General features: G+C 39.4%; 1 protein-coding gene across 6 annotated transcripts in view; it reads right to left on the bottom strand.

Moving 5' to 3' along the window:
• Nucleotides 1–12,734, bottom strand: part of LOC104611888 (WD-40 repeat family protein / beige-like protein) — a 171,056-nt gene that overhangs the window by 49,091 nt on the left and 109,231 nt on the right. For all 6 annotated transcript variants that reach the window (XM_019200170.2, XM_088895733.1, XM_088895734.1 and 3 more), the window contains 4 exons: nucleotides 11,887–12,432; nucleotides 11,661–11,804; nucleotides 11,032–11,511; nucleotides 9,527–9,675 (listed from right to left, as the gene is read on the bottom strand). In XM_019200170.2, coding sequence (XP_019055715.1) covers nucleotides 9,527–9,675; nucleotides 11,032–11,511; nucleotides 11,661–11,804; nucleotides 11,887–12,432 — 1,319 coding nt within the window. The remainder of the gene's footprint in view (nucleotides 1–9,526; nucleotides 9,676–11,031; nucleotides 11,512–11,660; nucleotides 11,805–11,886; nucleotides 12,433–12,734) is intronic.

Genomic DNA, 12,734 nt, shown 5'->3' with positions numbered 1-12,734 from the left:
CTGGTAGTTTACTAGTTTCTACTGTTTCTATTAAGAATGTTAATAAAAGATGCACTACTTGTTGTTTGAACAAAAGTCATATTTTACCCTTCCCTTCTCATTCGGAGCATGCAACAATTTTTTTTATTTAAGACAATGATGTTTGGTTGTCTCTAGTTATATCTAGATTGGGATACAAGTACTTTTTTAGGCTTATGTTGCTACCCAGTTTTAGGGATAGATATGTATCCTACGGTCAGATTCAGGGGAAGAGTACTTTGATGGGGATTTTCGAACCTACTTGAAACAATAGGAGATCCAATCCCAAAAATACTGTCCCAGTACTCCTCAACAAAACGGAGTAGCAGAAAGAAAGAACAGACACATACTAAGTGTAGCTAGAACCCTCTTGCAAGATTCTCATATTCCCTCTTGGTTTTGGGTGGAGGCGGCCAACACTACTGTGTTTCTCATAAACCTTCTTCCATCATCTGTCCTGAACAACACTTCCCCCTTTCAATCCCTTTTTCACAAACCTTCAAACCTATCTATGCTCAAAGTTTTTGGTTGTACCAGTTTTGTTCATCTTCCGCCCCATGAACGCACCAAGTTAACTGCACAGGCAACTTTGTGTGCTTTTATGGTTTACAACCCTGATCATAATGGATTTCTTTGTAATGATCCCGAAGCTTGCCGCATTCAGATTTCTCGTAATGTTATCTTTCTTTGAGCACATTATTAAATTTCCTGCTCCTATCTCTTTGTTGCACAAGTTTGATTCTACAGATTCTCCAAGTGTACCGACATCACCCTTGCAGCAACTTCAAACTTCAGAAAACAATGGTCTATGTTAGCTCCTATGCCCCTTTTTCCACCACCAGATGCTGATCCTCCAAGTGTACTGACATTAGCCTTGTCCACCACCAGATGCTGATCCTGCTACTCCAGATATTCCTATAAGTTCATCTGGCCCTCCACCTGAACTCACTGCACCCACTTTGTGCCGTTCTTCTAGAATTTCCCATCCTCCTAACCGCTATGGTTATGCCCCAAACCATATCTCTTTTTCTGCCATTTTATCCACCACAAATATCCCAAAGACTTATCAATAGGCTGTAGCAGTTCTGCATTGGAAAACTGCCATGAACTCTGAGATCCAAGCCCTTCTTGAGAATGACAACTGGGATCTAATTGAAGCTCTTCCTGAAGACTCTCTCACTGGTATCCGCTGGGTTTACTCCGTGAAGTTGAAGTCTAATGGGAGTCTAGATAGGTATAAGACTAGACTTATTGCTCACGGCTATAAACAAGAGTACGAGATAGATTATGAGGAGACAGTTGAAAACAACCCTTTGAAGTATGGGACTGTATAAGATTAGATGAAAACCAGAAAAAAACAAACAAATGAGAAGATAAGAGAGAGAGTGCTAGCGGCAAGGAGTGTTAGAGGATGAGAGTTTCAAACTAACTCTCCCTCTAACACTCTAATACAATTTTATTAAGTTAATTCTTGAATAATTACAAGAGAGGCCCTTGGTTGGGCAAGATTACAAAAAAACACAGCATAGAAGAGTATGGGCCCAGAATAAGGCCCATTACAGAGAAGAACATAAATATAACATAGAATAGCAGCCTATGGGCGATTCGGCCCATCTTCTCTACACTCCCCCTCAAGCTGAGCATAGATGTTAATCATGCCCAGCTTGCCAGTGTCATGCTGAAGCCTTGCCTTGGGAATGCCCTTGGTGAGAAAATCTGCCAATTGTCCTTCAGAAGTGATGAATGGAAGACACACTTCACCCGAAGAGACTCTTTCTCGAATAAAGTGTCTATCAACCTCAATATGCTTAGTTCTATCATGTTGTACTTGGTTGTGGGCAATGTTGATGGCGGCCTGATTATCACAGTACAACATCATTGGCTTGTCATGATCAATCCCAAGTTCTTCCATCAATGACCTTAGCCACAACAGTTCAGAGACTCCATGTGCCATGGCCCTGTGTTCTGCTTCTGCTAAGGATCAGGCCACAACTGATTGTTTCTTGCTCCTCCAAGAGACAACATTACCAACCACCAGACTGCAATACCCTGAAGTAGATCTTTTGTCATCAATATTTCCAGCCTAGTCAGCATCAGTATAGGCTTCAAGTTTCAGATGGCCATGCTTGGTAAACAAAACTCCTTTTCCTGGAGAGCCTTTCAAATAACAGAAAATTCGTTCTACAGCTACCATATGAGTATCTCGGGGAGCATGCATGAACTGGCTAATACAACTAACAGCATATGCAATATCTGGCCGAGTCATGCACAGGTACAGGAGTTTCCCAAGAAGTCTCTAAAAGACCCCTTTGTCTTCCAACAATGTTCCATCTGAAGCAGAAAGTTTGTGACTCATATCAATAGGAGTTGCAGCTAGTCTAGCACCCATCTTCCCTATTTCAGAGAGCAAGTCAAGGACATACTTCCTTTGGGAGATAAGAATCCCATCCTTGGATCTAGCAACTTTTATGCCAAGGAAGTATCTCAACTCCCCCAGGTCCTTAATCTCAAATTCTGTACAAAGGAAAGACTTAAGGGAACGAATTCCTGAGGCATCATTACCAGTCACAATAATGTCATCAACATACACAATAAGATATACTGCTAGAGATCCACTTTTCTTCACAAAAAGAGTATGATCAGACTGTGTCTGAGCATAGCCGAATTTAACAAGTGTTGCTCTAAATCTCTCAAACCATGCTCTAAGAGACTGTTTGAGGCCATAAAGGGATTTCTTCAATTTGCATACCTTTCCTTGCATATCACTTCCATACATTCTTGGAGGGAGAGACATATAAACCTCCTCATGTAAGTCACCATTCAGAAACGCATTCTTTACATCCAATTGATAAAGGGGCCAGTCAAAGTGAGCTGCCAGAGATAAGAGAACCCTCACAGATGTCATCTTAGCAACAGGTGCAAAGGTCTCTAGATAATTAATTCCATACGTCGTCTATGTGTAGCCTTTTGCAACCAATCTGGCCTTGTACCTCTCAATAGTCCCATTAATGGTAAAGACCTACTTGCAACCAACCGGATTCTACCCTTCAGGAAAATCCACCACTTCCCAAGTATCATTCTTGTGTAGGGCATCCATTTTAGATTTCATGGCATCTCTCTATTCAGGAATCTCAAGAGCTTCTGACACAGACCTAGGAATAGGATTAAAAGCAACTGAAGAGAGATAGGCAAAGTATGAGGGAGAAAGCAGACCATAAGAAAGGTGTTTGGAAATGCAATGTGCAGTGCACTTCCGTTTTCCTTTCCTAATAGCAATGAGAACATCAAGATCAAGGAAAGATGGTTCCAACGAGGTTGAAACAGCACCTGTTGTCTCATTTGTGATTGGTAGTGCATGAGGCCCACTTGTTGTAAGGGAAACAACCTGCTCATTCCTGGATCTTTGCCTTTGATACACCTTGGGATTGTGGGTAGAACGAGGAGGTAAAGAGATAGGAGCACTAGGACAAGGAGAATGCAGTGACTGATCCTCCCTTGATTCATTTGGTGAGGACACAGGCTCATCAAGAGACTCAACTGGGAGAGGGAGAGGAAGAGCAAACACTTGTGACAAACTCTCCCCCTGTAGACAATGTCCTTCCTGAGAGGAACCATAAAAAGGAGAAAGTTCATCAAAGGTAACATCCATTGAGACATATCGTGTGCCAGTCTTTGGATCAAAACAACAGTAACCCTTCTGTGTGGGGGAATAACCAAGGAAGATACATTTGTAGGCTTTTGGTTCAAACTTATGTCTTTGGGCACTTGGAATGTGTACATAACAGGTGAAGCCAAACACACGAAGAGGAATAGCGAAGAGATCCTTGTCTGGATGAAGAAGGCTGAAGGGGGATTTAAACCCTAAAACACTGGATGGCATACGGTTTATGAGATAGGTAGTAGTGAGAACAACATCACCCCAAAATCTTGTGGGAACATGTGAGGCAAACAAAAGGCTCCTTGCAACTTCAACAATATGCCTATTTTTCCTTTCAGCAACTCCATTATGTTCAGGGGTTCTAACACAAAAGCTTTGATGAATAACCCCCATGTCAGAGAGATACAAGGATAAACTCTTCTCAAAATACTCTTTTGCATTGTCATATCTGAAAATCTTAATCCTGGTATCAAATTGAGTAAAAACAAATTCATGAAATTGCCTCACAAGTCTTGGAACTTCATCACGAGATTTCATTAGGAATATCCAAGTGAATCGAGAAAAATCATCAATAAACAGGATGAAGTATCTGTAGCCCCCCATAGAAGATAAGTGGTAAGGCCCCCACACATCAGAGTGCACAATATTAAAAGGAAAAGAAGATCTTTTATTGCTCAAAGGGTAATTGTTCTACAATGCTTTGATAACTGACACAATTACAATTAAGACTGGACACACTGATTCCCTTAAACAATTCAGGGAATAGATGACTTAAAGCAGAAAAAGGCAAATGACCCAAACGACAATGACTCAACATAATTCGACTGACAGGCTCTGAAGAGGTAGAACCAAAGGTAGCATTCTTAGGATGATCAAGGCATTGTCCAGGAGTGTCGAGCAAGTATATTCCATTCGCTTCATGGCCACTCCCAATCACCCTCTGAGACTCCAAATCCTGAAAAACATAGTGGGAAGGAAAGAAGGTTACACATGACTTGGTTAAGCTACTTACAGATAACAAATTGGTATTTAATCTAGGTACATGAAGAGTGGAAGATAGGAGTAAGGAGTCTGTAGCCTTGGCAGTTCCCTTGCTAGAAATAGAGGCAAGAGAGCCATCGGCTAAGGTGATTTTGTCACGACCAGGAAGTAAATCATATGAAACAAACAAAGTGGAAAGGTTGGTCATGTGATCAGAAGCACCTGAGTCTATGATCCAAGGGGTCTTAGGATTACCTGAAGTGGTTGCATGGTTAGCAGAAGCTCTTATACCTGAGTGAGAAAATGCAGAGGTGGCTGGACTTCCTAAAGGGTTGGATGATGAAGTTACACCTTCAAGATGACTGATCATCTTCCCAAACTTTTCATACTCAACTTTCATGGCCGCCAACTGTGCACAGGCAAACTCAACTTCAGCATCTGTACCCGTGCCTGCATTTGCACTCCCTGTCTTTCTACTATCATTTTTCTTTTGGAATCGAGCAGGAACAAGACCGGGATGTAATTTCCAACACTTGTCCTTGGTGTGCTTCGGCTTCTTGCAATATTCACAGACAACCTCCTTCTTTCTAGTGCCATCAGGAGCCCCTATAACTCCTTTGGGTTTAACCCCCATATTTGCAAAGTGATCATTAGTGTCAACCCCTTGAACCTGTACCTGTCTTCTGCTCTCTTCACTGCTGACCAAAGCATATGCTTGTGATAATGAGACACTTTCCTTGGACAAAATATTTCGTTTTGTGATGTCATATTCAGGGTTTAGTCCAGTTAGAAACTCAAAAACCCTGTTTCTTTCAACCAATTTCCTGTAAATTTCTGCATCATTGGAAGTATCCCATGTCACGGCCTCTATCAGATCAATTTCTTGCCACAGAGATTTCAAGGTTGAGAAATATACCGCAAGGGATTTCTCCCCCTGTCTTAAATTCTTTACATCACTCCTTAGTTTATAGGCTCTAGCTACATTTAGTTTATGGGAGTAGGTTTCTACAACACTGTCCCAGATTTCCTTAGCTGAGTTCATCCAGAGATAATGTTGACTAATCTGGGGCTGCATTGAATTCACGAGCCACCCAATAACAGTGTAGTTCTCTTGCATCCATTTTTCATAAGAGGGATCATCCTCTGGGGGAGCCTTCTTGCTCCCGGAGATAAACCCCCACTTTCCTCTACTACAAATATGAATTTTCACAGATTGTGACCATGCCAAGTAGTTGGCTCCATCCAGTTTAACTGCGGTTACAGTCAACAAAGAGTCAGCTGGGGTTCCCAAAGCATGTCCATATTCAGCAACACTCTTACTCTCAACATCTGAGAAGTCCATCATGTAAAGGCTTCAATTAAGGTTTTGGTATGCTTCCACTAGTGTACTGATTGTTGATGAACTCAGATTGAGTTAAATCAGCAACAAGCACAGCCACCCACAAGGCCAGTTCAGACCTGACAGCCGTGAGAATCAAGTTCGGTGGTAGCTCTTTCAAGAAGAAGAAGGCCTGATTCAGCCTTCAAGAGATAACCAACAGACCTCCAAACACTATGTACCCGATTGGAGTCCCTTTCTAGTTAGGGATTCTAGGTTCCCAACAATAAGTGCCCCCAAGAGAGCAAAAACACAGTCCACAGTACTTAAGAGGCCTTTTTACAAACACTTTGTATGCAGTAGTGAACACCCCACTGTTAACAAGTAAGAACCACTTCAAGAGCAGTCCGTATAGGTCCAAGAAGCAACTGAACTGAAGTAGAAACTCGTACCACCGAGTCCAAACAAGTTTCGGCCACTTGGCAGTCCAACAAGATGAGAAACTAACCCAGAAATCTCTGAGTTAAATCAGGCCAACAACAGCCGAACAACAGAGCAGATTTAGAGGGGTTTCGAGCACTTTAACAGTCCCCACAAATCAGAAAAACAACCCAGTAATATCTGAAGCAACTTACAGTTGTATAAATCTCTGATTTGAGCTTCAAATCAGGCCGAACATTCCTTCTCTCTGATTCTTCCTGGTCACCGAACTATTCTCCAAGCGAATAGAGCCTTGGGCACCCTCCAATGACCTCCAAGAATCAGACGAATGAGTCTAAACTTCTAGCCCTAGATCACCCTCATGCAGTCGGCTGGAATATACCCACATGAGGGCCATGCCAAGCTCAGGCCTGCTCTGATACCAAGTTGAAAACAACCCTTTGAAGTATGGGACTGTGTAAGATTAGATGAAAACCAGAAAAAAACAAACAAATGAGAAGATAAGAGAGAGAGAGCTGGCGGCAAGGAGTGTTAGAGGATGAGAGTTTCGAACTAACTCTCCCTCTAACACTCTAATACAATTTTATTAAGTTGATTCTTGAATAATTACAAGAGAGGCCCTTGGTTGGGCAAGAAATTACAAAAAACACAGCATAGAAGAGTATGGGCCCAGAATAAGGCCTATTATAGAGAAGAACATAAATATAACATAGAATAACAGCCTATGGGCCATTCGGCCCATCTTCTCTACAGAGACCTTTGCTCCTGTGGCAAAAATGACTACCGTTAGACTTCTTCTAGCCATCTCTGCAGCTAAAAACTAGACAATTCATCAGATGGATATCAAGAATGCATTCCTACATGGAGAATTGAAGGAAATTGTTTACATGAAACCTCCTCCTAGATATTGTAGAGATCCACATCTTGCCTGTCCTCTCAAGAAGTCTTTGTATGGTCTGAAACAAGCACTTAGGGCTTGGATTTAAAGATTCTGATCTGTCATCACTGATGCTGGATTTGTCCAAAGCTCCTTAGATCATTCACTAATTACCTTGCATCGGGATCAGGGTGTGACAATTCTTCTCCTCTATGTTGATGATATAATCACTATAAGAAATGATGTAGGAGTGGTTGATTTGAAACGACTTCTCAATGAATCATTTAAGATGAAAAATTTGGGTCCCTTAACCTACTTTTTGGGACTAGAGATGAGCCGTTGTTCTCATAGTTACTTTGTTAACCAACATAAATATGCAATGGACCTTGTCAAAATGGCTAACTTCAGTGAATCCAAGACTGTTGATACTCTCTTGGAGATTAATCTAAAACTTAGTAAAGGTGATGGTTCTTATTTTGAGGATCCTACTCTCTATCAACAGTTGGTGTGTAGTCTAATATATCTCACTATGACTCGGCTGAACATATCTTATGTAGTGCAAATTGTGAGCCGGTTTGTGTCCTTTCTGCCACAACCACATTTATCTGCACCTCATCAGATTATTAGATATCTACAGGGAACTTTATCTCACGACCTGTTCTTCTCCTCCTCATCTTCTATGAGCCTCACGGCTTATGTAGATGCTGATTGGGCTGGTTGCCTAGACACTCGACGATCCACTACAGGCCCGTGTGTCTTCCTAGGCAACTCTCTCATTTCTTGGAAATGCGAGAAACAATCTATAGTATCAAAGTCCTCCACTGAAGCTGAATACAAAGCTACGTCCTCGGTGTGTAGTGAAATTATATGGCTCCGTGCTCTTCCACATGACATACTACATGAGCCACCACCCTCTGTTCCCCTCTTTGCAGATAATGTCAGTGCAATAAAAATTGCACCCAACCCTGTCTTCCATGAGCCCATAAAGCACATCGAAGTTGATTTCCACTTCATTCATGATCTTCTTCATGTTGGTAGTATTTCTCTTCCCCACATGTTGTCCTCTAGCCTCCAACTTGTTGATCTATTGACCAAGGCGATGACTCGAGCATGACATTTATTTCCCATTGACAAACTGATGCTTATTTCTAGGCATCAGTTTGAAGGGGTGTGTAGAGAGAAAGAGAGTTAGCTAAGAGGGCTATCTTTGTAACTTTATTGTACTCTAGTTTCTCATGTATACTACCTATGTGCATACTAAGGACAGTTTGGTCCTTTTACCTTTTAATATAAATATCTTTTCCTTGGGTGTCGACCTCACTTTTGACACACCCACAAATCTGCTGTATTTTCTATCTGTTTTACTTTCAAATCTGTCTTTGACAATATCAAGAATAGACGAAAAATCCAAGACAAAAGATGATCTATCAATATTTTCAAATTCGGGATGAATTATCAGACAATCCAAAATAACAATCCAATATCAGCATTCTATTATCCTGACTTTTCTCCTTCAAATTGCCTGATTTCTCTCTTCGAATTCCCAATAGACCTCAAATGAGATAATGCTCCAAAATACTCCAAAAATTGTATCTTTTTACTTCCAACAATGACAGCAGAAAATTTCTTCATTTAGTTCATGTGTCAGCTGAAGTAGGAAAGTTATTCCTTTTCCCACAAAAATGCTCCTAACCATTCCTATCTCCAAGATAATCATAACCATTATTCAGAACTAAAAAGTAACAAAATGGTCTTGTTTCCAAGCAACTGATGGAACTAAACCTGAACCAAATATAAGTGGTAATCATGCACATCCACATGTATCTAGATTCAAGATATGCAGAATTGACCCCTTTGTGCACATCAAACACATCGAAAATAAGGAATTAGTGTAGGAAAGAAATGCCATCTTCTCTCCTTTTTTCTTTTGATTAGTAAAACAAACATTCTTTTGTGTTTGTGTGTGTCTGGACTATTGGAATATAGACTTTAAGGGAAAATGGATCAATACCATATTACCAATATAATATTTTGTTTCCCCCAAAATTGGAACTAGTGAAAAATGAAAGAAATAGGCTCTGCCAAAAGTTTTCAAATGTCAGCAGGTGGGAAGAGGATGCTCACATCTCTATAATCCCCAGTGAATAGAGAATGCAAATAAAATTATTGTGAACACGGTAAAATGCAATAGAAAGGAAAATAACCAGATAACTGAAAGAAACTCACTACTTACCTTCTGCTAAACACTTGATGAATAGAAGACATCAACCAGCTTCGATCTTTTTCTTGATATCTATCTTCAAGACTGGAATCAGACCCACCCTCCACAGCACTGTTGTCAATGTGATCATCAACCATAAAATTTATTCTTTTCGTCGTTATCTGAAAGAGGCGCAATTGAAAATTTACCATGTATCTGAAAGAAATTTTATATCCCTTTTTGTACCATATTTGTAGATATGCAATTAGCAACAAAGGTGTCATTGAAATTGAAACTTTTTGTTAGTTCCCTTCCATCTAATCCCATGTGGATTCCACAGTAGTCATGTGAAGCACAAAAAGGAATGCATCCTCATCTGGTAAAGAAAATCTTTTTTTTTTTTTTCTAAAATCCAGCTATATTAGACAGTGGCTCATATACAAATTCCAGACACATGCTAACATTTCTGCGAAAACAAACTTTAATTTTTCCATACCATCTATTTTGACTTTACTTATCAACACCTTTTTCATTGTACTATTATAATATATCACTTATGTTTTTCAAATCAATTTAGTATCACTTATTTTTATGTACATAAGTATATTTGAGTATATTATTTTCTATGCTTTACTTCAAGAACCAAACTATCTTGGAAGTATATATATATTATTAAAAGTGTGAAAACGAGAGTGTAGAATTTTTGTTTTACTAAAATACCCTAATTTTTTCACTTGGTCCCTCTCTAATTGTATAAACAGAAATGTACAGTTTTCCCCTCATTCAAATCCCTCTCATTAAGTCTTATATTTAAGGTATTAATACCCATTAATATTTCTTTAATCTTTTTATTGACTCGAATACTCCTGTTTTAAATATGGTCACTCTCTAATTGTGAGGGCACAAAGTGTAACTTGAACTATTACATTTCTCCTCATTCAATTCCTTCTCATTAAGTCTTTATGTTTACGGTATTAACTCTCATTCTTTCATTGAATCCTATATTAGTTAACCATATTAAAGTAAAACAAGTGTGACAAAGAATAATTGTTTTTACTGATGATAAAAATAAAATACAAATTTAAGACCAACCCAAAAATGGAGTTGTTTTCCTGTTTGGTGGCAGGTCAGCAATTCAACCTTTTGGGTTAAATGTGTCAACCATTGATTTCATAATTAAATAATAATAAAAAATAAAAAACAAATGAAAACATTTTGGGAACAAATCTAATATTGTATACTATCATATTAAAAAAAATAAGTGTGACAAATAAGAATAATTCTTATAGATATACAAATGTAAAATTTATAGAAAATTTTGGAAACACATTATTTACTATCATCATCAAAAATTGCCACATACAAAGCACGTGCACAGTTACTAGTGTGGGTGTGTGTGTGTGATGTGTTCCTTAAGTTTGTTAACTGGATGGTGTATCAGACAACAAAATATTTATCCATATCTATGACTCTTGAATGAGATAGACTCATGCATGAAAATAAATGTTAATTCAGCCCGAATGATATACCAAACTTACTTGAAAAGTTCCTTGGATGACTCTCAGTGGACTGACCATCGATGACGGAAGTTCAAGAATGATTCTTTCATCAAGTTCACTAGGAACATACCCAAGCGCAATTGCAGATGGATGTTGGACTAAATGTTCATTGTTAGAAACTTGAGCATCACTAGAATCAGTTTTTTCCTGTATAGGTTGCTCCGTTGGTGTGGACAGCCTTTGTTGACTATCTCCACCCTCCTCCATATCATGTGTTCTACCATCCAAGTTATCAGTGTCTATCTGTTCATCATCTTCGTTTACATCCTCCATTGAAATTGCTGCTGCAACTACTATAGAACTAGTAGAAGGGCATATTACATTTTCCCTATTTTGCAGAGTTTGCAGATTATCTTCATAATTAGCAGCAGCACCCAAATGATCAGACCCCTTGTAATTCCTTCTCAGGCATCTTCTCATCCTTGAAGAACTTTCCATACTGTCTAACTTCCAGAATATCTGCACAGTAATAGTTTTGACAAAAAAATACCAATAAATCTAAGACGATGATGCTTAAGAGAGATCAGTTAGAGAAAAATAAATAAATGCAACAAAATGTAGAATAGTTCTTGGAAAATGTATTAGAGAATGAATTATTGACAACATACACGCTCAGGCTTAGATAGATGTTCTCCCAGTGGCCCAAAAAGGCCATTCATCTCCATCAAGCAGCGAATCAATTTGCGCCAAGCACGAATTCCAGTGGACAAACGGTGTCGATCTATAACAGAAACTTGGTTGCGTCTGTCAACCTGCCAAAAGGCATAAAATACCTAGCTGTTATATTAATTATTAAAAACATCTCCAGTGCAAGAAGCATTAGAGTAAGCATACCTCAGATCGTTCAATATTTCTTGCAAGAGCAAAACTTGTAACAAGGACTGCAACATATTTGTAACATAGAGCATTAAGATCTTTTCCTGAGACAGATTTTGTATCAACTGACTGCAAGCATTCCATCCAGGCAGTTCCCATGGCTTCAGAGATATTCCATCTCTTCACACGCTCCATATCACTTGCACTCCTACGTTGAGCAGATGTAGCCATAGCTACAGCACTCAGACCTCTTCCGGTACCAACCTTTGCAAACCTCTCAAGATCACGTGCAGCTGCCAATGCAGCAGCTTTTGCAGCAGCCTTGTCCTTAGGAGCTGATGTTGACCTGTCAGGTGTTTCCAGAGGCTTCTGAAAGCTTGAGAATGTGTGAAGCTTAGTAGACTTCCGCTCAAGCAATGACGAATCACGTCTAAGCTGTGTAGGTGGTGGAGGTGCTATAGTTTCACCACCACCAGCACCTGCAGCAATCATTGCCAATGCCATTGCAGCAGGAGGAGATGCAAAAGCTGCAGCCCAACCTGGTGATATCATGGCAAGAGCAGCCTAAAACAATTTTGACCAGAATATGTCAAAAAAATGCAGTAGGAAGCAAAATAAACTGAATGTTAATATAACCATAAAAACTCCAGAAATCTATGGATGGTCCACTAAAAAAAGGATAATGAAAGGTGATTCTTAATAGGGGATCCATCTATAGATTTCTGGAGTTTTTATGGTTATATAATAATCAATTATATTTTGATTATATCATCACAACAGTGACATACTAGAATTATAGTTTAAGAACTAAAATTGGCAAGTGAAAACTGTCAGGAAAATATCATCCAAAAGAAGTGGTAGAACAG

Source organism: Nelumbo nucifera, chromosome 1 (genome assembly GCF_055504915.1).
Source record: "Nelumbo nucifera cultivar China Antique chromosome 1, China Antique-T2T, whole genome shotgun sequence".
Taxonomy (NCBI): Eukaryota; Viridiplantae; Streptophyta; class Magnoliopsida; order Proteales; family Nelumbonaceae; genus Nelumbo; species Nelumbo nucifera.
Note: the sequence above shows the minus strand (reverse complement) of the source record. Positions and strands in the feature narration are given on the sequence as shown.